This window comes from Rhopilema esculentum, unplaced genomic scaffold (assembly GCF_057945365.1).
Source record: "Rhopilema esculentum isolate cy_ngs unplaced genomic scaffold, ASM5794536v1 HiC_scaffold_36, whole genome shotgun sequence".
Classification (NCBI taxonomy): domain Eukaryota; kingdom Metazoa; phylum Cnidaria; class Scyphozoa; order Rhizostomeae; family Rhizostomatidae; genus Rhopilema; species Rhopilema esculentum.
This window is the reverse complement of record NW_028300847.1, coordinates 990,130-1,017,644: the sequence shown is the minus strand read 5'-3', so window position 1 is coordinate 1,017,644 and position 27,515 is coordinate 990,130. Positions and strand designations below refer to the sequence as shown.

The 27,515-nt window shown below is 36.7% G+C and overlaps 2 protein-coding genes across 4 annotated transcripts; both read right to left on the bottom strand.

The window, feature by feature from the left end:
• Window positions 1–31: 31 nt before the first annotated feature.
• On the bottom strand, window positions 32–18,821 carry LOC135688376 (uncharacterized). Of its 3 annotated transcripts, none has more exons than XM_089115646.1 (4): window positions 18,690–18,821; window positions 1,716–2,095; window positions 1,109–1,303; window positions 32–725 (listed from the first exon to the last, which is right to left on the bottom strand). In XM_089115646.1, exons 2-4 carry the CDS (start codon window positions 2,058–2,060, stop codon window positions 204–206), a joined length of 1,062 nt encoding a protein of 353 aa, XP_088971772.1. In that variant the 5' UTR covers window positions 2,061–2,095; window positions 18,690–18,821; the 3' UTR covers window positions 32–203. The 3 variants fall into 3 exon arrangements, with proteins under 3 accessions (XP_088971772.1, XP_088971770.1, XP_088971771.1); XM_089115644.1 differs by lacking the exon at window positions 18,690–18,821 and adding an exon at window positions 10,989–11,261; XM_089115645.1 differs by lacking the exon at window positions 18,690–18,821 and adding an exon at window positions 10,989–11,261 and having other exon boundaries at window positions 1,716–2,092.
• A 7,434-nt stretch (window positions 18,822–26,255) lies between these two features.
• Window positions 26,256–27,476, bottom strand: LOC148957201 (uncharacterized). Its single transcript, XM_089115777.1, has one exon. The coding sequence runs from the start codon at window positions 27,474–27,476 to the stop codon at window positions 26,256–26,258; it is 1,221 nt and encodes a 406-aa protein (XP_088971903.1).
• Window positions 27,477–27,515: the final 39 nt, after the last annotated feature.

Genomic DNA, 27,515 nt, shown 5'->3' with positions numbered 1-27,515 from the left:
ATATTTAGAAATGAAAAAAAGAAATGAAATATTGAAGCCAGCCTCAATAAGTTTTTAACTGCCGTTCAATATGGAAGAGCAATCGATTCTTACCAACAATCTGCTTACAATTTTCAAAATAAAAAGTCTGTCCTGTCATATTCTTTTTCAGCCTCTACACCGCAAGACAAACACACAATCTTTCACCAACATCTCAACTCCATTCATCTCTCTTTCTTAAAGTGTTTGAAGAAGCGCACTAATTCCAGCATACTTTCCGCGGCCTTCTCCATCGCCTGGGGCCGGTTTTCCCCAATTCCGTGACAAACAAGACTTTGGCCAATTTTTGCTTCCAATAGACACAAATATGAATTTCTGGTGGTTGGAACATCATGATACTCGATATCGAATTTCTCAAGTGTTGAAAGTCTTTTGAGAACTTCAATTGAGGTTTGAATCGTCTTTTCTGGATTCCCCTCTTCGAAGTCAATTTTGCTGAACGCATCAACGAATGTCTCAAAGGAGTCATCTTGTCCACTGTCAGCATTAGCCGGCTTCTCCTCCGTATGGTTTTTCAGGTAGCTGCGCAATGTCCGCACACTGAGGCGGTCTTGGGATGCTTGCGCAGCCTGGGTGCCTTCTGAACCTGATTTGCTAATGGCGTTAAACATCTTCTTGGCTGCAAGTTGTTTTGCATCTGCTTTGTTGTAGGCAGTGGCTTGGTAAGCCCCACGTACGCCCGGGATCTGTCGGAAAACGTGAATCACAACAGTGACGCTAAACACATACCGTAATCGTTCGAATAAGTGCCCCTCTCAAATAAGCGCCTCTCGTTTAAGAAAATAATTTTATAAGCGCCCCTGTCGAATAAGCGCCCCCTTGTTATAGGGTGGGCACCTATTCGAATTTTCGAAATTCACAGAGAAAATCGATGAAAAAATTCTATATCTCGCATGGAGGGAAGGGAAGACCTTGGAAAAGAGATGCTATGCTAAAGATCCCCTAGCCTATGCTCCATACTCCTAACTTGAGGCTAAAAATCCCCCCGCAAAAGTTTGACCCAGCATAAAGAATATCCTTGATGTCCTCAGTCAGGTTACAGCTGACTGTTGAGCAAATAAAAACCTACCTTCACAGTAGCACTGTACAAGTTTCGAATTTTATCATTGCTCTCTTCAAATTTATAGTCTGGTAGTCCTCTTTCATCTTTAACAAGGTATTCCTGTAATCTCCCAACCCAGTTGGCAATAGGTTTTGCAGTTTCAGGCAGTGAAGTCTCGACTGGATGTGAATTCACCTCTCTCTCCCATAAAATTCCACGTCTCTGGAAAAATTCAACATTTACATATGTGAAGAGAATACGAGCATTTACATAAGTTTGGTAAAGCTGAACTAGAGAGACGAAAAGCATAAATAGCACAAACACATCCCTCTGAAAATCAAGCAAAAATATAGCCTAAAATTGCACAAAGTATCATTATTCATTCAATCACGTGTTCAATTATTGAGAAAGGCAAGGAAGAAAGGAAAATAAGAAATAAAACAGCATTGAATTTCCATCATTTCTCTTCATTACTCGTGATGGCTCTGGGTGTTCTTAGCGGGCTAGCGAACTAATCTACGTTTTGGCGAGACTAATCGTGAGCATTTTAAAGAATTTTATAATCTTGGATAAATTTTAACTGAGTTATTTTATCTTCATATGGGCAGTTAGACTGTATACTATCTTTACAAACCTGTGCACCTGCACCTGTCCTTACTGGTGTCTGTCGCTCAACAGGAGCAGTTTCCCTATCAGCCTCCATTGTAATCCGTTCTATCAGCTTCCGAGCGACATCTGTTTTCACTTGCTTTTTATTTAATCCTTGGCATTTTACTTTTAAATTTGCAAACCTCACCTCACAAACAAATACATGTTTGTGAATGGAAGAGAGGTCTGGTGGCTCATAGCTATTGAAAACTGGCGATATATTCAACAGTTGACCCAATTCCATCACCAAAGAAATAGGATTTTTTCCTGCTCCGCCGGCGGCAATGTATTTTTGAGCTTGTTGGAGGTGTGAAGATGTCAGACTGGCCATTATTGCACAATTATTGGTAGTCACTGATGATGCTTCTGAAAAAAATGAACATGATGACAAACGAATTTTCAAATCGACAAAGGAAAATGCAAAGCAACGGGCTTTTCCTTTCTTGTTGCCAATGAAGAAAAACGAAAATCTGTTGATTTCGATGGTTAGAAAATTGGAATAATACTCAAGCGAAATTGCCTTGCTTGCCAAGGTTCTGAATTTATGGATACTAATGATGGAAGATTATCATCATAACTTAAAGTTTCAGATTTGGAGATTTCAAAAACCATTTATTAGAAGATTAAGCTATGTGCGACGATGCACTTTTATATAAGAATATTAAGGCTCAAAATCGCTGAAATTTAAGAATAATTTATGAATAATGCAAGGCTCTAGCTCCATCAAAAATTTAATTTTTTTGCTGATTTGAGTTATTTTTCAAAAGCAAAACAAATGGAAGTTTCACGTTACATGTTTTGAAATGAACTTTTCCGGCCTTGGAGTCTTTAACAGTATAATGCGACTCAGTTTCATCTTGTGTCGTTTAAGAATATTTTAAGAAAAATCTTAGGCTCAAAATGAAAAAAATTAAGAATATTGAGGCTCAGCAAAAAATTACACATTCTTATAAAAAAGTGTACAGTAAGCCCAATCAGATGTTTTATGAAAGGGAAAGGATTAACTTGCAGAAGAAAAGCGGCACTAAACCAAAGATCTTCAGTAGAAGAGGCAAGGAAAATGAAAAGGACCTAGCTAGAACTTCTACGCTAGCCTTTGTCGTTTTTAAAAGGTATCATTCATATATTTATAAGGCTATCATTCAGAAGAAACCCGCGCAAAAATTGTCCAATAGAGAGATAACAGTGTTAAAGGAACTCCATCAAGTTGGCATGTATTGAAAGAAAAGAGGGAAATACTTCTGACTTTGCTATCGAAACCATTCTTCAAGCCCATCATAAGAGTCATTTTTTATTTGTTGAATTCAATGGAAAAGCATGTCCAAATAAAATATGGACTGTTGTTGATAAATGAAGTGATAGTGATAGATACTAATGCGACCAGTTTGGATTCAGAGGACAACCACCAAGTAGAGTTATGGTGAGTCAAAGCCCAGTTGTAAGATATGGGTCTAGCCCACTTGAAATTGACTAGCTGGAGGAGCCTGGAACAAAAAGGAAAAGAAAAGAAACGAAAAAATGTGGCATTCATGTATAAAATAAGCTACAATATCATAGAGATAGTGAAGTAAGGAGTTGGACAACCAGATGCGGAAAGTGAATGAAAAGTTTTGGTTTTTTGACTAGAGATGAGATTGAGAACCGTGATGTCATTAAGCAAGGACCTCCAGTTATCTACAGCATTACGACTGAAATTCACATACAACACCATTTCTCTTTCTAGCTTTTAAAAAGTGATAACAATGCTGCGTAATGTTAGAACTTTGATAATTAAAGCTATTTAAGACAGTAAATAGTGTTATAGCAAATAGATAATTAAAGCAATTGTGCATGTTTCTTGTCCATCCGAAAGGGTTCATTACTACATTGGTATGAAGATTCTATTTACAATACATTTTAAAAATGTGTCAAAATTTTATGACAAAGAAATAGGGCTTGACTTTCTGTTAATTTACCATTTTATGACGCCATAGAAGCTGTAAATTTCAGTTAATCACTCAATACAAGAAAAATAGTAGTAGTTCCTAAATATAGTTTTTTATAATGATTTGTTTCCGAAAAAAATTCTGTAGACCATAGAAGATAAAATAATAAATAACGTGCCAATCATTGTTTTGCAACAATAGTTCCCTGTCTATAGTTGGTGCATCTTAGGACAAAAAGTTCTATGCTCTAATTAACTTGACATCTCATCCAAATGTTCTTTGGTCTTGTTAACAATGTCGATGTTAACGGTCTTGTTAAATGCTAATAGGCTCTCATTATTTAAAGAGAATATCTCTTATTAGGAAATACAAGATACGTTACTCGTAAAAAGAAACAAATTCTTCTTATCAGTATAGTATCTTTAAAATCAAAGTTTTAGAATGTTTAGAATGCTTTTTACCTAGAATAGACACCTTTAAGTGCATCTTATGAGGCAGCCCATAGCTTGTAGCTTGCCTTCAAGAGAGGACAATGCTTTCCATGAATTTGAATGTCCTCATGGCATTTAAATTGCAAAAAAGGACAAATTTAAAAACATAAGCACCATAAGGACTGCAGCTTTTTTAATGTGTTGACAGAAATATTCATCAAATATAAAATAAACAGCTATTTTTATCAATCTGATTAGCCTGGGCTAGGGAAATTTAATGAACCATTGGCTAGCAGGTAGGAAAGATTGCCGGATGCCAGAAGATTCCCTTTAGAGAAAATAACATTGGTTATGTGTGGTAACAAAGCTTGAAATGCCCTAAGGGAAATCTTTTGTTGAGCTTAGAGAAATCATGTGGGTAAAACGATAAATTCTTATAAGGTATACCCCCTTGTTTAACAATAATAAATTGAGGAAAATGATCTGATATTTGAGTCAGAATATTAGCATATCATTATCAGCAGTGGCATCATTGGGGGGGGGGGCTGTACTCAAGGTAATCACTGATTACATTATTTTTCTTGGATTTTAGAGCTTTTACATTTCTCACAAAATAATTAAAAAACACGACACTTTAAATACTTTGAACATTTGTTAGGTCAATATCATGAGATAGAGCCTTCATTTTGTGCTCTGTGATGCCCCTTGATGCCAAAGCTTTCCATTGATTTCTTATGAAGAAAATGAAGGGGGCAAAAACATTTTACTGCTGGCCTTGACAAGTATATTTTACTTAATTTTAGGAATTAAGTCATGTGACCATATTCATATTTACTTTCAGAAATTAATATTTAAGGTTCAGTGAGAAAATTCAAATAAATAAAACAAAACTGAATGAATATCATTAACTAGGTTGGAGTTCCATTGGCATTTGTGTGATGGGCTTCTAATAATCTAGTACCAAAATTTTGAGATCCGCACAATCGGTCATTTGAGATCCGCACAACAAAACATCTCAGGCAAATATATATAGTCAAGTCAGGCAGCAATTACCTTGCCATTTTGGAGTCTAGGAGAGAGGAGGCCATACAAGCCATAAAGACTAGATACAAGGCAATTACAATCTAATGTGGAATCTATTTGAAAGTCAGTGAGCTTTGCAAAATTTCTTGTTTAGTCCATAAAGTAATTTAATTTAATTCAACGAGACATAATTATAGATGAACATATAGATCGCTGAAACAAAAGGGGGGCCTTCATCTTGTTAGTTAACCTACTTTGAAGGCTCCTCCTTAAGAATTCTGCTCGACGTTGCTAAAACGAGGAACAAGCGGAACAACCCAGTAACAATCCAGTAACAAGCGGAACAACCAAGGAACAAGCAGAACAACCCAGAAACAAGCGGAAATGTGAATTATTGTTTAGTAAATACCACATGGGGGCGTTTATAATCCAACTCTCTGAAGTTCGTGTGGGCTAGAACTATCAAGAGGCCGTCAATCATGTCTTCGTCTGTTTCGGAGGCTTTGTGATTTTGCCAACGGACAGAGAGAATCTATCGACCCCGGATCGGGACGAAAAATAAATAGTAAAGCATGCGTATACATTCGATCACAACAGACACACTGTTGCAAATCTGTACATGTAGCCCTGTTGCAATCACATTTTTCAGGCCCGTCGGAGCCGGGGGGCTGGGGGGGGGGTTTCTGAAGCCCCACCAATAATTGTCTTACTGTAGTATGTTTCCTTTATAACAATGTACTGCATGGGAAGGAATACAATGGGCAGCCTCTTACAACTTATAATTTGGATTAAAGAAGAGGTTAACTTTCCGCCTCAGTAAAAATGATTATAGGCAAACCATCAGTGTCCTGGTTCCTGGATTTTCCGACTTTTATCCCACGACAGGGCATGATTTTTCTTGTAGGCACATCAATGTCATTTTTCTCCCCAGGCGATTTAATGGCGCAATATCGTGAAATTTTGATGGTAGGGTGACAAACACGCAACCGATGTTTGGCGTTTCCATCATCATCATAAAAAAATTCATTTATCTAAATAAAATTAGTTGAAGAGCCATAATACACTCTAAATACAATCATATCTAAGTACACAAAATATAACGACATCAGAACTGAAATAAATAAATATTTTGACATATTCAGATATTCTTATTTTCATTTAACTTTAAATTCTTTCCTATAAAACATGGCAAGTAGATAAACATAGAAAATTTCCAGAAGACCAGAGGTTTTCCGACAAAATAGGAGTCTAGCTCGACGGGCAAATCACTCCAAGAAAATCTTGTACACCTTTTATAAAAATCCTATTGCTTTACCTGAAAATCCCTAGAAATCCTTTTGTTTTGGTAAAATCTTGTACGCAATTTTCAAGAGTGAATTGCCCCTCGGTCTAGCTCTACAGGGTTTTGTTGCCCCCCTCTGATTCCCTCTATCTTAGCCACTGCCGCCAGAGCAGTTTACCCAGCATAGCTATTTTAGCAACCAAAATAGCCACCAGAGCAGCCACCATTTTCAAAAAATTTCTGGGGGAGCATTCCCCATACCCCTTTAGGCATGCTTTACTATTTATTTTTCGTCCCGATCCGGGGTCGATAGATTCTCTCTGTCCGTTGGCAAAATCACAAAGCCTCCGAAACTGATGAAGACATGATTGACGGCCTCTTGATAGTTCTAGCCCACACGAACTTCAGAGAGTTGGATTATAAACGCCCCCATGTGGTATTTACTAAACAATTAATTCACATTTCCGCTTGTTACTGGGTTGTTCTGCTTGTTCCTGGGTTGTTCCGCTTGTTACTGGGTTGTTACTGGGTTGTTCCGCCTGTTACTAGGTTGTTCCGCTTGTTCCTCGTTTTAGCAACGTCGGAATTCTGCTTCATTTTGTCTTTTAAATGTTATTGTTGTTGCTGCGTTCTTTAGTTGATTTGTTTATAGTTTATGTAACTAACTAGCTTTTTAGAAATGTAGTAGAATTTGAATCAAATCAAATCAAATCAAATCAATCAAATCAAATCAAACCAAATCAAATCAAATCAAATCAAATCAAATCAAATCAAATCAAAATCAAAATCAAAATCAAAATCAAAATCAATGTGAAAAGGAGCTGCAATCTATGCACCTGGGGCCAACTATTACAACATAAACTGTCATGAAAAAAACTTCACTGTTTTGACCAGAATACTGAAGGATACTTGAAGCTGCCCTACCTGCCACTGGTTAAATGGACATGAAAGGGCTAACTGAAAATGCTTTTAAAGATGCAAAGTCAATTAATGAATGCTTATGATCATGTAGCAGAGGATAGTTTGAAGAATGCTGCACTTGACGCATCACAATCAAGTGAAAACAGGTTGCCATCTGACCTTCAATTGCATTAACAACAACAAATTTTGTCAGATAAATTTTTGGCAGATAAACTTTGTCAAGAACTTTTCAGAATCTTGTCATGACAAAATTCTGTCATAGATTTTTAACATAGAGAAGCAACATATTACCAAAATCTCAAGGAGGCAAAACCATACAGGTCGCTTTATATTCAATTCCATAGGTACCAACCTCATAGAGACTTTGGGGCCAGGTGTCAAGAGTGGTTAGTGTGGTGATGTCATAGGCAAAATTTGGGCGTTTCTCTTTTGAGAAAGGGTGTGGCTAAAAAAATTGACTACCTACCTATTTACACACCAAGCCACCCCTGATTATCAGTAATGTTAGAAAAATTGTTCTAATCGAAGTTTAGGAATTTTTGGATACCTCTTTTGATGAATGATATGTGGAAAAAATTGCTTAGAGAAAAGGAAATTAACATAATTTGTAGTTGGAGTCAGTGGTGGACTGGCCCACTGGCCCACCAGCCACTGGCCAATGGGCTGGTGGGCCCTTTTTAAAATCTGGCAAAAAGGGCCCCATCTTTGCAGTAAAAGGGCCTCATTTTAGGAATGTGGGGCCTTTAGATGTCTCATCACGAATAATAAATATAATTGATTACATCAGAATTGAGGTTGAATAAAACGTCATAGCATGTGGTTATAAAATAAATAGGGTCGAAGCTAAAAAACAATGACTTTTTTAGGTTATGAGAGGATAATAGAGATTTGGAATTTTCAATATGATGGAATTTTCTGAAATTTTTTATTTTTCATAGGCCCAGGTTCAGTTAATCTACCCGGCATTAATTGTGGAGTTCACTTAAATTTTTGCCAGTTAGCAAAAAAGTAAGGAGTGATTCAGTAACAAACTTGGCATTAACTTTTTCTTTTACTCAAGCCATAGCATTAAAAGATAATGCGATGCAAATGATTCTTCAACGTGGGTTGCTGCATAGTCTTAAAGATTCGTTTACCAAAAAATTGCTTGTTATAAAACACAAACGGGTAAGGTATTGCCTCATGGAATGAAAAAATTGATATAAAAAAGATGTCAATAAAATGGCAAGAATTAGCCAAATTGCACATAATGGACGAATAAACTTTGAGTCACAAGTGGTTTTCAGAAAGGAAGGCAAAGTTGATGCAAAAAGGGGACTGGTTTCTTGGGATGCAAATTAAAGAAATGCAACTTTTGGTAGCATTTGATTGAAATGGTCTTCGAGATGATAAACCTAAAAGTTTTGTGAAAAATATAATTTGTAAGCACGTATTAAGTCTAAAATACAGACAGCAAACCAATTTAGTGGATGATTACACAAAAATTCAAGGGAGCCTTTTTGCTATGATTTAGCTATAATATCATGATTAAGATGTCAAATTTTCGAATATAGAAATGATTTGCTTTGGCTTTATTTGTTGCTAAGCAAGTTTTTCCATTTTGAATTTTTGATAGAAATTTGTACAGTCCAATAGACGTTCAATGTATTCCGCATGTGAGCCAAAACTTCTACAAAGCAAGCAAATCAGTGTACCTTTCTTTCTAGTTTGCTATTTTTAGGTCTGCCATCTTTAGTTTAAGTTTCAGTAAAGATGAGGCTTCCTCACACCTCAGGTATTCTGTAATTTAAACTTACTATCCTTTATGCATCTGAGGTTAGTTTTCTTATAACTTTGAACTTTTTTTTTGAGAATGTTAAATTTCAATTAGTTTACTCAGCGCCCATTTGTAGTCAACAGCTCAACTTCGCTATTAGTGCTACATATATGTTATGTTGCTTAGAAATTGATTGATTATGATGAAATGCTAATTTCAGAACACACCCACCTGGGTCCCTCCAGTTATTTGTGGCCAGTTAAAAATTCTGAGCCAGTCCGCCACTGGTTGGAGTGTGTCTATTAGAACTAGTGAGGTCAATGTTGAAGCATCCAAGGATAAAAACCTGTCTACTGAAAACAGCTGAATTGGAAAAAGTTTCCTGTATATACTCAAAAAGTATCAATAGATGAGCTTGGATGACAGTCCATGCAACCCAAAACGTCATACCAAACTGACTTAAAATCAGTACACTATCTTTGCCAAGATCTGGCCGAGGAATTAGACTGGTTTTAACAAAAATTGCTACACCAACATTTTAGATATTAGATTGGCATAGAAAATGACTGTAACTGTGAATTTACACATAAGTTTTTATAAGATTTTCAAAGGTGTTCAATCAAGGTTTACTTTCAGACTTGAAAGACTTAGAAGAAGCCCACCACAATGAATAATCTTAAATTCAATCATGTAAAGTAGTTTTTCATTTGTTTTTAGTATTGTCAGTTTTTAGTTCTTAGTGTTGTAATGTATCTTAGTTGTAGAGTTTTGTGTATGAATTGTATTTAGGATTGATTGATAATGAATGAAAAATGAAATGAAATGAAAAATGAAAACAATGAAGAGAATGACTGCTAATATTCAAAAGAAATAAAGACTGCCTTAATGTTTACTACTAGAAGATAAATTGCTTATGAGCAATTCCAGACATCAGCTCTACACTGGCAAAAAAGTTGTCTTCTAACATAGAAACATATTTTTCTTCATTTACAAGTCAGACAGCCAATTAACCAACGCCATTGCAGGGCCGTCGCTACGGGGGGGGGGGGGGGGGGTTCGGTGTGAAAATGGAAGTTTTGTCATCAACCTCTTGAAAACTGGCAAATTTTCAGAAGAAAGACAGAGGATTTTGCCATTTTCAAATAGATATTATCGGTTGTTGATGACAGCACCAGTCACAGTTGAAATTTATGAAAACCTAACGAGAATAATTGATGATCGTTCAAACTCTCTCGTGCTAAAGGCCAGGCGCGATCTGACCCGGGTGGCAAAGTGGCGATCCCCACCGGGCCCTTAGACATGCAAAGTAAAGAAAATTACGGGCCCTTTCTGCAAAAGTTGGAGTGGAGAAGATAATTTTCATAAACCGGAAACTGCAGTCACAGCCAAGGCCCCTAGCATACATGCTGGCTTCACAACTAAGCATCAAAATGAAGTCTGCGCGCAGGCCAAAGGGCCCCACTATGACCAACATACACTGTACAGAAATTCTATTTCAAATTTCGCACAAAGATAAATCTGTTCTACGTCCTAGAGGAATAATTTGAAACTGTATGTAGAGATCAAGGAGCTAATGTTTTAAGTTAGTTGTCTAGAGTCACCATTGATACATTTCTAGCTAATAATGACCTTCCATACATGATCGAATGTTCCCTGGGGTCATATCACTTTACGGGAAGAAAGTTGCGCAGGAAGAAAGCTTCTCAAATTGGGAAACTTTTGGAATCAACCTTGCGGAGGAAAGTCTCTCCTTTTTCAGAAAGCATATTGGTTTTGACAGTGACCACACTTAGGCCCAAAAATAGACATTCGAGAAACTTCACGAACATTCGAAGCAAAAACTCTTTTTCTAAAGAAAAAACCCAATATAAAATAAAAACTCAAAACAAAACATATAGGTATATTATTAGGCCATGCTCACCTGCAAATATTTTTCAATTTCCTGGAATATTTTCAGAGAAACAGATCAAAATCGACACAGCACTCTAAGCCTAAAACAAATAGACAATATTTCAATAAAAAAAGCCGACAAAGGAGGCAAAATTGTACTATGGCCTAAAGACATGTATTTACGCGAGGCCACAAAACAACTTGATGATGCAAACTTTTACAAAGAACATCCAGTAGATCATACAATCGAAACATCCGCCGAGATTACAACTTTTTTAACACATCTCCTCCACAACTACCGTATTGATGAAACACTTTTCGAATATCTTACACCTAACACGAAGGTTCGAACACCGGTGTGATACTAAAATCTGCGTGGCAACCAAATCTGCGTGGGCCCACTCCAAATCTTTTTTTGCGTCTGGATCATCTAATTTGCATAACAGAGGCCGCTCTGCATGCAGCCCATGCGAAAGCTATTTTGGCGCCTGTACCTTGCATAATGTCATAAAATCTTACAACAGAGGTTCTCTTCAAAAAAGCTCTCGCCCTGGATTAAATTTTTTTTCAATCCCCCAAAGGTTTTTAATCGAGAAAGAAAAGAAAGATACAACATTTTAGTCCAAGATTGATAGCACATACATTCGGCCACAAATTAGTAAAATAAACTAACGAGATAAAATAATTTTGGAAATCAATATTTTGGAAAATAACATCTCTTTGTGCGTTGTAAATACTATGATTTGATTTGATTTCTTAGGGAGAGTAATTAAGTATAAGACCTCACGGAGAAAAATGCTGATATACACTTTTTCTAAATTATAATTTTATTTCAAGAAATTTATAAAAGGCATCTCTAAGGTCCTCAAATTTGATTCCGACTTCTAAAATGGCTGCAGAGGGAGCAGGAGCAGTTTTGTCACAGGTTCTCAAGGTCTGTTATCATGGACACTGGAAGTGGAACGACTTAAGAGCAAGGGGACAAGCTTGAGTAAAGGGCCTTTGAAAATAATTTTCAGCTTCTACTCATTCCTCCTACTAACTACTAACTGACATTTTATTTCAATCTTCTGTTCGTATCTTAAAATTTGGCTAACTTTGGCATAAGGATTTATTTTACAAGTTTTGAGAAATGTCGTCATGAATTGAGCACTGCAATCAGAATTTCAACGGAATCTCTCTGATTTTTACAATGGGGCGGTTTCAAGGGTACTTTAATCAAATGGGCACGCTGGCCCCTCTTGCCCCTCCTATCAAAAGGCAACAGGGGCGGTTGACCCTCACGCCCCATTCTCCGACGTCCCTGTTTGTAATGTTTCATAATGTAATTCTTTTTTAAGAAAGGAATCAACAAACATAACAAATGCAAAGGTAATTTTTTTAAAAAATTGCAAGAAAATTACTGTAAGAAAAATTCTGAAATGTATCCTAAGCTAAACTAAAGACTGGTGTCTTATTAAGTAATAAATTTCAATTTAAATCAGGATTTGTTAAAAGAAACAAAATTACGCCTGAAAATGTTAAAGGTTTAAAATAAATAAATAAATGCAAGCTAAGCTTAAAGGCGTGGTCGCGATGGCCCCTGCCATTGAGTAAGCCCCTAATCGTATTATGCGGATTCTTATCCATGATAAATTGAACATATTTGGAGAAATGAAGGTAAATAAATAAAAAGAAATTCCAAAATGCTTTTGACATTGATGTAAACATCGATTTTTTAGAAATGTTCAATTCTCATAGTGAATTGAAAAACTAAAAGAGCCTTTGATAATGGGCTAATTTATTTCAATTTTCAGATGATTCTTTTTTTCCCACCCTTGTTTAAGCCCTTCTCTTCAATTTGCTCTTACTATAATTAACAAACTACCAAAAGAGGGAAGGGCCAATTTAAAGATTTACATAATAAAATTAAAAAAATACTACTAGGTAGAAGTTGCTCAAAAAAATTACCTTCCAACTATCATTAAAAAATGGTAATATTAAGGTGTAGTAATTACCACTTTGTGCAGTATTGTACACTGGTACCAGAGCAACATAAGTTCGAGCGCGGAAATTAGAAGATACGAGTGTATAAGCGGAGGACGTTCCTTAAAATGGGTCTCTAGTTAAGCGCTCAAATTTTGTGGCTTTGGCACCCAGGGTAGCAGCATTGAGACGGTTTTGTGCAATGATTAAAACTGTTTTTAGTCTTAGTGGGCCACTTTACATCAGCGTAATGTCAAACGCAGCCTTATTGCACTTGGCACCACCACACAGTCTTACGCAGTGATACAGCTTGGATCATGTTTGTCATTATAGTAATGAAAAAGAGCAGGAACAGGTCTCAGTACAGATATGGTGTATACACTTTTTGTTATAAGAATAAAGTCTATAAGAACATTGAGGCTAAAAATCTCTGAAATTTAAGAATAATCTAAGAAGAGCACAAGGCTCAAACTTCACCAAAAATTAATTTTTTGTTTTTTTGAGTCTTTTGGAAAGCAAAACAAGTCTGTGTTTCACGCTGTCTTGAAATAGACGTATTTATGTCTTGTAAAGACGTATCTGGTCTTGAAGTCCTTAAAACTATAATGCAATCCGGTTATACCTTATTTCGCTTAAAATTAATTTAAGAATAATCTTAGGCTCATAATAAAAAAATTAAAGAATATTGAAGCTCATCAAAAAATTAGGTATTCTTATAAAAGTGTATTGTTTCATATCTTTTTGTGCATACAAGGACGAAGAAACCATCACTAGAGTGGTGGACGCCTGCATTAAGGGGCATCCTAGCAAAGTTTCTATAAAATGCCAAAGATATTGAAAAGATTGTTTTTACAAGCCCTGATATAGAGCAATAATTTCATAGATATGTTTTGGAATTGTTGTGAGCTGTGCCGCCGAAAGGAGCTAGAAGCCCTGGGGATAGAGGGAAAGATTTTTGCTAAATTTTTGCTACCACGCGCTTTCGATTGTCTTAAAATACATTTCCGAACATTTATTGCAGTCATTTTCTTGCCATCGTTTAAAACGTTGTTCTTTTTTGGCGTACCTTTTTTTATCGCTTCTTTTGTAATTAGTATTTGATTTACTGCATTTTGGAAATGAAATGTTTTACTTTTTGAGGCCCCCGAAACCCTCAAAGGCGATTTCCCCTGTTTCCCTACTTGGTGGCCCTGGTTGCGAGTTGGTTGTTTTGATCTTTCTAAAAGCAGATTGCATGGAGAAATTTTAGAACATGGCTTCAAAAAGTCATTCCCTGCTCTCTTTTCTCAGTTCGTAAGGCACCTAAGCATTTCAAGTGTAATTTTTGGTTATGCATATAGCAGCAAAAATGGGGAAACAAAGTGCAGAGCATGTGCCCATGATGTATAGTAAGGGTGTGGAATGGAGACGGTTTGCACTAAAAGGTACAACAAAGAATACAATGTGAGTTAACCAATCCCAATCTCGAAAACCTTTACACCTTTCTACGCTTAGAATAGGGATTTGCAACCATATACTTTGTAGTTCTTTGTCCTACTTTCTACTTTCTATGTAATTATGTGGATGATACTACTATCTTTCTTTGTGGATCCGATCTGCACGTAATATTAGAATCACTCGAAAGAAACGCTTGCTTGTTATCACAATGGTTTGAGGATAGTTACATGAAAATGAACGAAGAAAAATGACATCTTCTAATATTCGGAAAAAAGATAAAGGGGTCTCTGTATAAATCTGATAAAAGAGAGTACCAAAGAGACACTTCTTAGAATAACCTTCGACAAAATGTTAAGCTTCCAATCCCTGCAAACCTCTGCAAAAAGGCCAGTCAAAAACTTCTTGCTGTAAATCGCATATCAACATTAATGGTTGCACCTCAACTAGTTCTAGCAATGAACTCCCTCATAATGTCTAATTTTAGTTATTGATTACTTCTGTAGATGTTCTATGGTAGTAATTCAAATAATGAAATACCGTAAAAGCTCTATTAAGCCCCCGGGGGCTTATTTAATTTTCGGGGTCCTAGAGGGGGGCTTAATAGAGAGTGGGGCTTATTGGAGAGGGAGGGGGGCTAATATAAAAAAACAAGATCAAGGATACAATAATGATTTTTATTTTTCTGTAGCTTTCTGGTTTATGTCTAAAAACGAAAATGTATAACAGAACAGTGGCAGAAATCTAATCGTTAAATCGTGGAATTCAATGAAATTTTGAGTCTTTCCTCATCTTCGTCTGAATAAATAATCAAATCAGCAATATCTTGCTGCAAAACATCATCATCTGGTATTGCTTTAAAAGAATCAATATCACTCTCAAACACATGAAATTAAAAAATTGGCAATATTACGACGAAATACATCATAAGCTATCACTAAATCATTGCACTTTACTCTGTAGTCTTTCTTGTATAAAAATTGGGGGGGGGGCTTAACAGAGAGTGGGGGCTTATTTCAAATTTCTGCCTAAAAGATTGGTTTATTAGAAAGGGGGGCTAAATAGAGAGGGGGCTTAATAGAGCTTTTACGGTAAACAAGATTCATGAATGTGCTCTTCGAATCATATGCAAAGATAGCACTTACAATTTTGATCAATTACTTACTATAACAGAAAGAGTCCTTATTTAATAAAACAGAATCAGTGTCTCTTCACCAGATAGATTTACAGCTATTCTTGGCTGGGATACATAAAACTGTCAATAACCTGAATCCGGCATATAAAATATGAATTTCGAGCAAACAGCAACGTTATTTTTCCCAGTGGAAGAACAGCACTGGTACAGAGAGGTACAGAGAAGTGCAACAACACATGGTACTGAGACCATTAGATTTATTGACCAATAAATATGGCAAAAGCTGCCTACTGAAATTAAAGAGCCCCAATCACTACAGATAAGATAGGCCACGCAGAAAAATTGAAACTTCAGATTTCCAATTTTTCTGCGTGGGCTCATTATTTTCGATTCTTGTCCAAAATATAGCAATTTTTCATCAAAAACGTTGATAATATAATAGTTCTCATCGATTTGAAGCATCAAGAACAGTGACAACTTGTAGACTTAGACAGGGGGGCAGGTAAGGTAGGCCACGCAGATAAATTGAAACTTCACATTTCCAATTTTTCTGCGTGGGCTCATTATTTTCGATTCTTGTCGAAAATGTAGCAACTTTTTATCAAAAACATTGATAATAGGATAGCTCTCATCGATTTGAAGCATTAAGAACAGTGACAACTTGTAGACTTAGACAGAGGGGCAGGTAAGGTAGGCCACGCAGATAAATTGAAACTTCACATTTCCAATTTTTCTGCGTGGGCTCATTATTTTCGATTCTTGTCCAAAATGTAGCAATTTTTTACCAAAAACGTTGATAATACGATAGTTCTCATCGATTTGAAGCATCAAGAACAGTGACAACTTGTAGACTTAGACAGGGGGCAGATAAGGTAGGCCACGCAGATAAATTGAAACTTCACATTTCGAATTCTTCTGCGTGGGCTCATTATTTTCGATTCTTGTCGAAAATATAGCAACTTTTTATCAAAAACATTGATAATAGGAAAGCTCTCATCGATTTGAAGCATTAAGAACAGTGACAACTTGTAGACTTAGACAGGGGGGCAGGTAAGGTAGGCCACGCAGATAAATTGAAACTTCACATTTCCAATTTTTCTGCGTGGGCTCATTATTTTCGATTCTTGTCCAAAATATAGCAATTTTTCATCAAAAACATTGATAATAGGATAGCTCTCATCGATTTGAAGCATTAAGAACAGTGACAACTTGTAGACTTAGACAGGGGGGCAGGTAAGGTAGGCCACGCAGATAAATTGAAAAGGGGGCCTTTAATGGTAGATTTTATCAACAAATTCAGGGCACTGCAATGGGGAGCCCCTTCGCTCCCAACTATGCCAACATATTTATGACAACTATAGAACAACATATTTTACAAAATGCCCCAATGGGGCGTACTCCAATGTTTTGGAAAAGATTCATCGACGATATAATTTTCATTTGGCCACACACCCTTGAGGACCTACAAAATTTTATACAATACACCAACACCGTCCACAAAACAATAAAGTTTGAAGCAAATTATTCCAATTCAAATATACACTTCTTGGATACAACAATAAACTTACACAAAGAGGGGGGAATTACCACCTCACTCTACCAAAAACCAACAGACACTTGCAATCTCTTACACGGTGATTCCTTCCACCCATGGAGTTGTAAAACTGGAATCATTTACAGCCAGGCCTTACGTTACAGAAGGGTTATCACAAGTGACGAAGAGCTATATTCAAAATTACAAGAATTAAAAAACAACCTCATCATAAGGGGATATCAGATCAATGATATAAATGAACAGTTCAATAAGGTCATTAGACTATCGCAATCGCAGCTACTTGAATCTAAACAAATAAATGACGGCAGTTTCTCCACACCGAAAGGCTCTGTTTTACCCTTCATTATACCCTATGACAACCGCACCATTCACATCCGTGAAATTCTCAAAAAACACTGGAATATTATAACAAAGGATAAAGAATTACAAAACATATGGTCAAAAACCCCCATTCTCGCCTTACAAAGGCACAACAACCTTGGAGATTGGTTAACTCATACTAAATTTTGAGCATCATATGACATTGTAAGATGCCTCGATACCACACCATCAACATTACTATTATGTCACACCAGACTCCAATGCTTTTTCTATTCGCGATTTATCTGCATAAACAAGATATCCCAATTTTATAACCATTTGTCTATATATGCAACATACTTCTACATTCAAAGGATGATACATGCCTCTATGGCTACAATATACATATTTTATATACACTGCTACAACATATTAACACACCTTTGCTGGCATCATCCCTGGACGCAGGGGTGAGGGGGCACCCAGGTGTAAAAGAGCATACTGATCATAAGCCCCGAAATGCTCTGCCTGGTGGATTAGCTGAGGAGCTAGCAAGGACTCATAATCACAAAATATATCATACAGATGTGTATATATATGTATAGATATATTGATATGTTTGTGTACATATATAACACTCTGTATGAAAGAGAATAAACAGTATAGAATGCCTATGCTGAAACACGCCCCTTTAATGCGGGTACAGTACTTCAATAGCATACTGGCTCCCAGGTTTCGTTCGGCACAAGACTGTGGGACAGCGCCCGGTACAGCAGGGCTGCGGTTGGTATTACACCATTTTTTCTTAGTTTTCTGACAAGCTGAGCTTGTTATTTGTATGGTTTCAAACAAACATCTTATCGTATTTGTACTCGAATAACTTTTCAGATGTGGATAGAATTTGAAGAAACTTCACAAAACATCATTAAATAACCTACTACACATGTTTCTGGAGGTCTTTTGAATCTCTGACTTTCTGGGGTAAAGTTCCGAAATTGACCCCCATACTGAAGCCTTATAAACAGGTAAAAACATCCAGTTGTACTCGAATAACTTTTTCAGATGTGGATAGAATTTGAGGAAACTTCACAAAACATCATTAAATAACCTACTACACATGTTTCTGGAGGTCTTTTGAATCTGTGACTTTCTGGGGTAAAGTTCCGAAATTGACCCCCATACTGAAGCCTTATAAACAGGTAAAAACATCCAGTTGTACTCGAATAACTTTTTCAGATGTGGATAGAATTTGAAGAAACTTCACAAAACATCAATAAATAACCTAACAATCTTTTTTCTAGTTATACTGGATTGAATGTAACAATAGGTGCAAAACATGATACCTCTCCGGATTCTTCATGTCTGTCTCCACCAGGTCTACTCCATTTGAGTAGTCTTTAGTGTGAAGGGCAAGACAGAAATATCGTGCCACCCGCCAAATTTGAAGTCAAACAAAACCTGCTTACTTGGAACAGATAGGAAAAGTGTCTGCCGCTGGTCATAGTATCGCGGGCTTATGTGCATATTTGCAGCTTCTTCAATATCTGACACGTCAAGGACCGAGATACAACTTTTTGTTTGGGGGGACCAGCAGGACCGGCATGAAAGGGGGCGTGAGGGGTGTGGACACCCTTGAAAAGATCAAATTTCAAAAGCGTAGAGTGTTTGCGATCAAGGGATGCCTGTTCGGCAAATTTTCAAACCTGTCGGCAAATAAATGATTTTTTTCGGCAAATTTGACGGTCCTGGGGGGATCCCTGCTGAATATATATAAAAATAGCTGTCACCAGCAGTGCTAAACCAAATTAATTTTGGTTGCGAGAATAATTTTATTACTGAAAAAATGTTTATTCTAAAGAAGTTAAATGATCACACATTTTAAGATCAATATTTTAAATGTGACGAACTAAGGCAGCAACAACTGGATTCCTTATCTGTAAACCAACTGTACTGAGAGTTTCTAAGAAATATCAGATCTTAAATAAAGATATACCATTAGATTTCTTAGACTAAAAGATCTACGACAAAAATTATCAAAAATGATCTGTTCTTAGTATTGGAGTTTATAAGTGGTTTATTATAAAAATATAGGTATCCAGACGACGCTGCAACCGGTAAGTGGGACCTCGATAATTGGAACTTTTGCAGTATTCATGGGAATTAATTCCGTTTGAAATGTGCATATGATAATTCTGCCAACTTTTTATGGTACTTAATTATGGTACTGATTACTTATGGTTCTAAAATATTTGGGGGGCCAGGGCCCCCCGGCCCCCTATATCTCGGTCCTTGTGCCCAGTAAAATCTGGGAGGCGAAGATGAAACTGTCAGTGCCAGTAAACAGAAATAAAATAATACTCTGTGAACAATGTTAAAGAAATTTACAAGGTGAGAGATAAATAGTTCCAAAATTACATCCACTAGCCATAACATTTTTGTCATACACAGTGCAAAACAAATTGTGCTAAGATAGCACAGCGTTCCAAGGCAAATGCAAACCCCGGGATGCAAACACAACTCATTAAGAACTGAAACTACGATGATATCTCAAAATCGGCACTTTGCAATGCTTAGATATTTCAATTAAGGCAATGTGAATTGCTCATGATGACAATGCTTGTATGCTTGTAAATGGGAAAATATTCCCTTCAAGGCTGCAACTGATCTTTTCCAAGGATTGAAAAATTAAATTGTGCGAAGTTAGCACGGCGCTCTAACTGCCTAGATGTTTGATGTTTTTATATTAGCTGATAACAACAAGCAACGCGAAGAATCGTACGAACTTTTTCGTTGCCTTAAACTATTAACAACAGGGCCGTAAATCTGTCATGTGAATTGGGGGGGGGGGGGGGTCAGCAGAGAGAATGAATATTAAGCATGGAGTGAGTCATGGCACCACAAGCGAATTATGGTATGTGTGTATGGAAACAGTTGATGGGTCAAATGACTTTAAAAACAAAAATCAATATTTTGGATTTCTCAAGACTTCTGCACTATAGATGGTATTTACAGATATTCCTTAGTACATTGACTTTTGTGTGTATGATTGGATAGATAACATTTTTCAGAGACAACCCCAAGAAATTTTTGAAATTATACCTTCTAGAAAGGCTAAAAAAGCATCCCCAGACTAAAATTAACAAAATTCTAGATCACCCAGGATAGAAAATTCGACGTTTCTCAGAAGAACACAGATTATTGTTTACTGGGTGAAATTGTGGAGGGGAAGAGTCTTGCTTAAACTTTAGTGACATACGTTGGGGAAATCTTACCCTGGGTACCAGACTCACTAATATAGTGAGTCTGGTACCCAGGGTAGGGAAATATGGGACGCTGTTGTATTGATTGGTAGAAATTTACTTCCTGAACAGAAATGCTTTATTTTGAGTGCTTTAAGTAGGCCATGTTTACACATAAAAAATGAATACATTGTAATGATACAGAAAATGATTTACTAAATAAAAGCAAATTATAGACAAATAATAGAAATATACGTAAATATGTTAGTAAATAGGTTAAATAAAATATCAGTTTGCTCTCTTTTTATTTCATAATCTGTTTTCAAGTAGAAAACGGTAAAAAACAGCAACAACTTTAATCTTGTAAAAATGATAAAAACTAACTCTGCTTACAAAATTAACGGCCATCAGTAAAAGTCAACTTACACTTGACACCATGACTTAGGTGTTTTGCAATAACACAGAAAAACGTAGTTTGGTTCTAACCCAGCTACTAGGGATTTCTTTCTTTCAAGGAAAATGATGGTAATTTCTAAAAAAATCATCTTGTTCCAAATTTTTGGGGGGTCCAGTGGCAATAGCAATGCTCTATTTGCCACAGAAATGTGGTGGAAGGGGCTTCAAGTCTGTAGAGGATACCTAAAAGATCTCAAAAATTAAGGTGGCACATCACATTAACATAAGCAAAGTTCCAAGAATAAAGCTGGTACGCTCGTTCCAACATTACAAAAGCAAAAAGAACTTCAAGTCAACTTTTGTTGAAGCAAGAATTAGTAATCGAACAATGCCAAAAATGGTACTCAGCCAAAACTGCGAGATTGTTAAAACTTTTTATGAAAGAAAATAGAACAACAAAAATAGTCTGCCTAGGCATTAGCCAGCAGTATAGTGGACACAACAAAAAGCAACAGAAACAATTTTGACAATAAAATAATAATAATAATGGAAACTTTTCATTTTCAATTCAATTAAAACTACAATTACAAATTTCACTATTACAAAGGTAATTTGCAATTGGCTAGCCTGGGTTTACAAAGAAAAAGACTATTACAAGCACAAACAAAAGAAATTAACAAAAAAAAGAAGGAAAAAGTGTGTTCGACATTGTTTGTTTTAGAAGTCGTCAGTAGCAGAGATCGTTAGAATTGAAGAAGTTCAGGATTATCAGGATCAGTAACAGTAAGCTCTAGCATGTAAAGGATTCGATCTTCAGTTACGAAGACAAGATCTGGTCGATAGGAGTCGCCTGTGATTAAAGAAGGTGATAGAAATGAAGGCAGGTCGGCGTAAAGTGAGCTGTTTCTAGGTGTTGAAAGGATTTTAGCCAAATATAGAAGTACAGAATCATGTCTCCAGGTATACCTACCATGTTCAAGATAATTCTTGCAGCTAGAGACTATGTGCTGTAATGATTCTGATTGGAAACAGAAAGAGCAGGCAGATGACTGAGTAATTGACCATATAATAATAATAATAATAATAATAATAATAATAATAATAATAATAATAATAATAATAATAATAATAATAATAATAATAATAATAATAATAATAATAATGAAAACATTTTTTATTTTATATTCTTCTACTTACAACAGTAACCTCACTTTACAGGTAGTTACTATCGGCTAGCCTGGTGACAAGTTTACTAATTTTACAAAAGTTATAACATTTAAATAAATCATATGAGTGCAAAGAATCTTTAGAAGGAGAGCAGTTCAGGGTTTGTCCAAGTCTTATTGCGCATACAGAATATATAATAGGATGTGCGTATAATTATTGCTGACAGTTTTTTAATTATAAAATTACGGTGTTGGTAGTCAAGTTTTAGTTCATCACACATATCGATGAAAGAATCACAGGAGTTACCAAAGATACCGAGACAGCTGATAGATAGATTAACAAAGTTTACTTTTTTGAACTTAGGGCGTAGTTCCTTTAGAAGGGAACGGTACTTCTCAGCTTTACGCGAAGCGTTATTGTCCAGGTTAGTCTCGAACCCAACAGTTAATTCGATGACATACAGACAGTTAGAAGCAGTTTTAATTAGCATGTCGGGACGGAGCGAATCGCCAGTTATGATACATGGTGATAAATAAGCGGGAATGTCAGCATAAATGAATACATCTCGGATACATTGAAATGATGATGCAATGAAGTGCAGGGCAGAGTCGTGCCTCCAAGTAAAACGCCCTTGCTCAAGGTATTTGTTACATCCAGCTACGACATGAAGAAGTGATTCAGGCTGAAGGCAAAATGAGCAATCTGGAGAAGAGCTAATTTTCCATAAGCAGAGGTTGTTCCTTGTGGCTAGTGTGTTGTTGAGATATCTTATCGTAAAGTTGAAGATGTTTTTTGGAAGTTTACTTTGAGCTGCAGACCAGAGTGAGGTTAACTTTGTATATGAATGCTCAAGCAGGAATGAAATGATGAAGCCTTGAGATGTTAACTGAGTTTTGAGTTTTTCAGTGTGTTCATCCCTTACACATTTCAGTACCGCCTTAGTGTTCTTGTATGCGTCGAACTGTATATTAGGTCCATAATTGGTGTTCATCCATAGGGATTTGATGTTTTCGTTGGGCGAAGATTTGAGTGAGTTTCGAAGAACAGTCTGGCACTGTTGAAACTTTACGGAAGGAAGCAGAAGCTCAAGACCAAAGTGTTTACGAGAAAGAACTATGCCACTCAATGTCGAAGATATTGGAAGCTCGAGCCACTGTCGAACGAATTTTGTGACAAGCTGATCTAAGTTTTCGCAAACCCACGTTTTGGAGAGATTAGCAACTGTGAGATCCCAAGAGAGCTTTGAAAGGATGTATTGATTAAACAGTAGAATTTTGTTCCGCGGGTGAATTTTCAAGGAATCGATAACTTTGAGCATCTCACGGAGAGAAGAGGTCAAGTGATCCTTGTGTTCCTGGTTCTTCATATCATAATTGAAGAAACGACCCAGGTATTTGAAAGATTCGCCATGTTTCACAAAAGGGACAGGATCGTTGTTAATGAAGAGTTTAGGCTGAAACTGTGCAGATTTAGTTGCAAACTTTTTAATTCCAAAGGTGATGCACTTGTCTACGCGGATGATCATATTTGCCCATTGGCACCATCTTGTAAAACAGTTTAGCAATAATTGATTTTCGCGTTCATCACTTGTGACAACTGCAGCATCATCAGCGAATTGAAACCAGTGAACCGGGTTAAACAAGCGATCATTGCCGTCATGAGGAGAAAATCCAAGTTGTTTATATTTGTCTTGTTTTACCAGCTGAATAAAGGTGTTGAAACATAAATTGAAAATGAGAGGGCTGAGGCAGTCCCCTTGCAGTACTCCTCTTTTGACTGGAATGGCCGGAGACCTGAAATTATCTGTTATAATTGAAGTGTGGAAATCAGTATAAAGATTAGACACGAGATCTTGAAAGTGAGCAGGGATGTGATGATAGTCCATAGCTTTAATGATTAAGTTATGATGGACCTCTCCAAATGCGTTCTTTAAATCCAAAAGAGTGACAACCACAGAGCGTTGCTTTATGCGTGCTTTATTGATAATATGGGCCATCAGTGAAGTATGTTCCAGCACTCCAGAGATGTTAGGAGTGAACCCTTTCTGGATCTCGTGTTCAATGAAATTATTTTGTTTGAGAAAGGAAAACAGAGCATCACGCAGGCAAGAGGTAAATATTTTTAGCGGTACAGACTCGAGGGTAATAGGTCGAAAGTTTGCCGGATCATCAATGCTGCCTTTTTTATAGACTAAAACTGTACAAGCTTTTTTCCATTCGCTAGGAACGTGGCCCGCGGTCCACACAACACGTATTATTTCAGTCAGAAATGACCGGAGGTAAGGGCATCTCTTGAAACAAATAATAGAAATCTTGTCCAAAGGGCATGGAGATCCTGCTGACTTCATTTTGCGAATAACTTTTGTCACTTTTTCATAAGACGGGGGTTGTGTATCAAATGGAACTGAAGGTTGAGAAAGAGAAGGAATCCATGGAGGTATGACAAATTGCCGGTCTGGGAAGACTGCTGAAAACATTTTAACGAAAAATTGTGTACAACGGTTAACAGAGAATGATGGCAGAACGGCAGATTGTTTTTCGATAACATTTTTTACGAAACTCCAGAGGTTCTTCGAGATGAGCTTATCGTAATCTTGGGATGTTGTTGCAGAGCTGCATATGTTACGATCCTGGCTGAGTTTTGATCGAAGAAGGCGGGATACAAATTTAATTTCAGTAGGTGGAGCACTTGACAATTTCAGACGTTTTAATTCTTTCTTGAGTGATTGTTTGGAGCAGTCCTTATATTTGTTAAGTAGATCATTATCACGAGTTCCGTTGACGGTTCCGTATGAATGTTTAAAATAATTGTAAATTGAATCGTTCATGAATTTAATCGTGGAATCAAGAGAGACTTTCTCAATTTTAGTGTTAATAAAGATAGATTTAAAATAATTGTTAGCAGTATTCCATTGATCATCAGTCTTAGGCAGACGTACACCAGGTTTGATTTCATAATCACAAAGTGTATCCGTTGTCACTTCCGTATGGCTGATCAGTGATTGGTTGGCGCCAATATTTGAATTTTCAAAATCCAACGGTTGATCCTCTAGGCCTTCAATTACTCTGCATCGTCTTTGGTGCATTTTCAGTCCTTTAGCACCCGAACATTCTTTCCCACAGACACATTTAACTATACCCGACGTCTGGAGGGCATTTTTGTCAGACTCTGGTGTGATATTAATCGTGTTGTTTGGTCCAGCACTCTGGGGCAATCTTTTTCTGCAGCGCCATGTGTGGCGGCCATAATAATAATAATAATAATAATAATGGAAACATTTCATTTTCAATTCAACTTAAACTACAATTACAAATCTCACTATTACAAGGTAATTTGCAATTGGCTAGCCTGGTTTTACAAGAAAAAACTATAACAATCGTATAGTAAAATGAAAAACTGAGAAAAATAAAACAACCAAAATTAAAACGGATGTAATTCCGGATTTGTCCATGGTTTATTCTTGCAACAAAATATGTAGTACGTAGTACGGATGGCAATGTTGGAAAGTTTAGAGATGAGATACCGTTTTTGTTGTTGATCGATGGAGAGAGAGTCACACATTTTGAAGAAAGAGATGCAGGAATTGCCAAAGATGCCAAGAGAGCTCATAGAAAGATTCACAAAAGAGACACATTTGAACTTTCGCTGTAAGTCAGATAGGAGAGGAGCATACTTGCTGTGTTTTCTTGTTGCATTTGTGTCAAGATTGGATTCAAAACCAACAGTAAGCTCTAAGATGTATAGGTAATTGTTGTTAGTCTTCAAGAGAAGATCTGGGCGAAGGTTTTCTCCAGTTATGATTGATGGTGAAAGATAGCCAGGTATATCAGCGTAGAAATAATAATAATAATAATAATAATAATAATAATAATAATAATAATAATAATAATAATAATAATAATAATAATAATATTCGTATTTGCCCTAGTGTCCGAGCTAAAAGCTCAGTTAACATAAAAGGTATGTCTACTAGGCTTGTGTTATCCACCACATACATAATCACTTCATATAAACTGTGAGACACAAGATTTAGAAGTCATTCAATGTGAAAATGTAATATAGAACTTATTGTATCTGATCATACGCAAGGGCCGAGAGAAAATAGATTCACATGAATAACTTCTTAACCCTGTGTCTCCATATATAGTTGGCCATTATCAAATTTGATACCGAGCACCACTGTAATGTGCTCTTTACAATCAACTTATCTACTGACAATGATCTCATAACAGTCCAAACATCCTTTTTGATGCAACCAAGTGAGCCAAAGCAAAGCACTTTCAAATCCACCTCCCAACCTAACGACTGCAGCAGACTGCACAGCGGCTGATACCGTTTCTCTTTGGTGTTCAGTGCTTGCTCAAAATACAGATCGTAGCAGACAGTCACCTCTAAGATAATGCATTTACGTGACTGATTGTCAATGATAATGATGTCAGGTTTACGATGCGTAATACGCTGTAATTCATCACCATATTCCGTTATTATTGATTCTGCAAGTTTGTTTGCATGAAACTGGAAACCACTTATACTTCCTGAGATCACCTCAAATATTTTGTCAGCAATTCGATTGTGACGTCGACTATAAAAGTTGTGAAACTCTCTACATCCATTCATCAGATGTGCGACACTTTCCGTGTGCTGATGGCAAAAGGGGCAAGAAGGGTCATTATCACGATTCCATACATGCTTTGTGAAGTTTGTTGGAAGTAGACTCAACCGTGCTTTTATTGCAAACTTCACCAGTAAATCACTTACTTTCCAGTTGTAAAAAATTGAATGGGAGGATTTCAACTGAACATCAGTCATGCAGAGAAAGGGGCCTTGAACTGACAATTGCTTTGCTTTTTGCAAATCTCGATTAACTGTCTGTTTGAATAGCAACTTCTGAAGTGGAGCACCTTCATCAAAAAATTCACCATTAATAATTACTCCAGCCTTTCCTTGCCTGAACTCAATGGAAACATCTAGCTTTCTAGCATATCTCAGAAGATCTGGCCAATCTGATTGACACCCAAATTTGGTACGACTATTCAGGTAGCCGTCTTCACTAATCTCAAACCCAAGGAAGTTCATATCATTATCTGTTGAAGCAACTTTCCGTTTTTCCATATCCAAATTAAGGGATTGACGTGCAATGTTCTTGAACTGTAATTGGGGATGATTCAACATCTTAATGAGAAATGCAACCCTTGTTGACCTATACACATCTGACACACGCTTAACTCCAATCCCTCCGTGCTCGCGTGGTAAGAATTTGATGAGCTGTGTTGTTGTTTCATACAAATCGTACATATTTCGAACTGCCTTCACCAAGGACTTTTCCATGAGTTCCAACTGCTCCTCTGTAAACCTTGTATAGGTAAT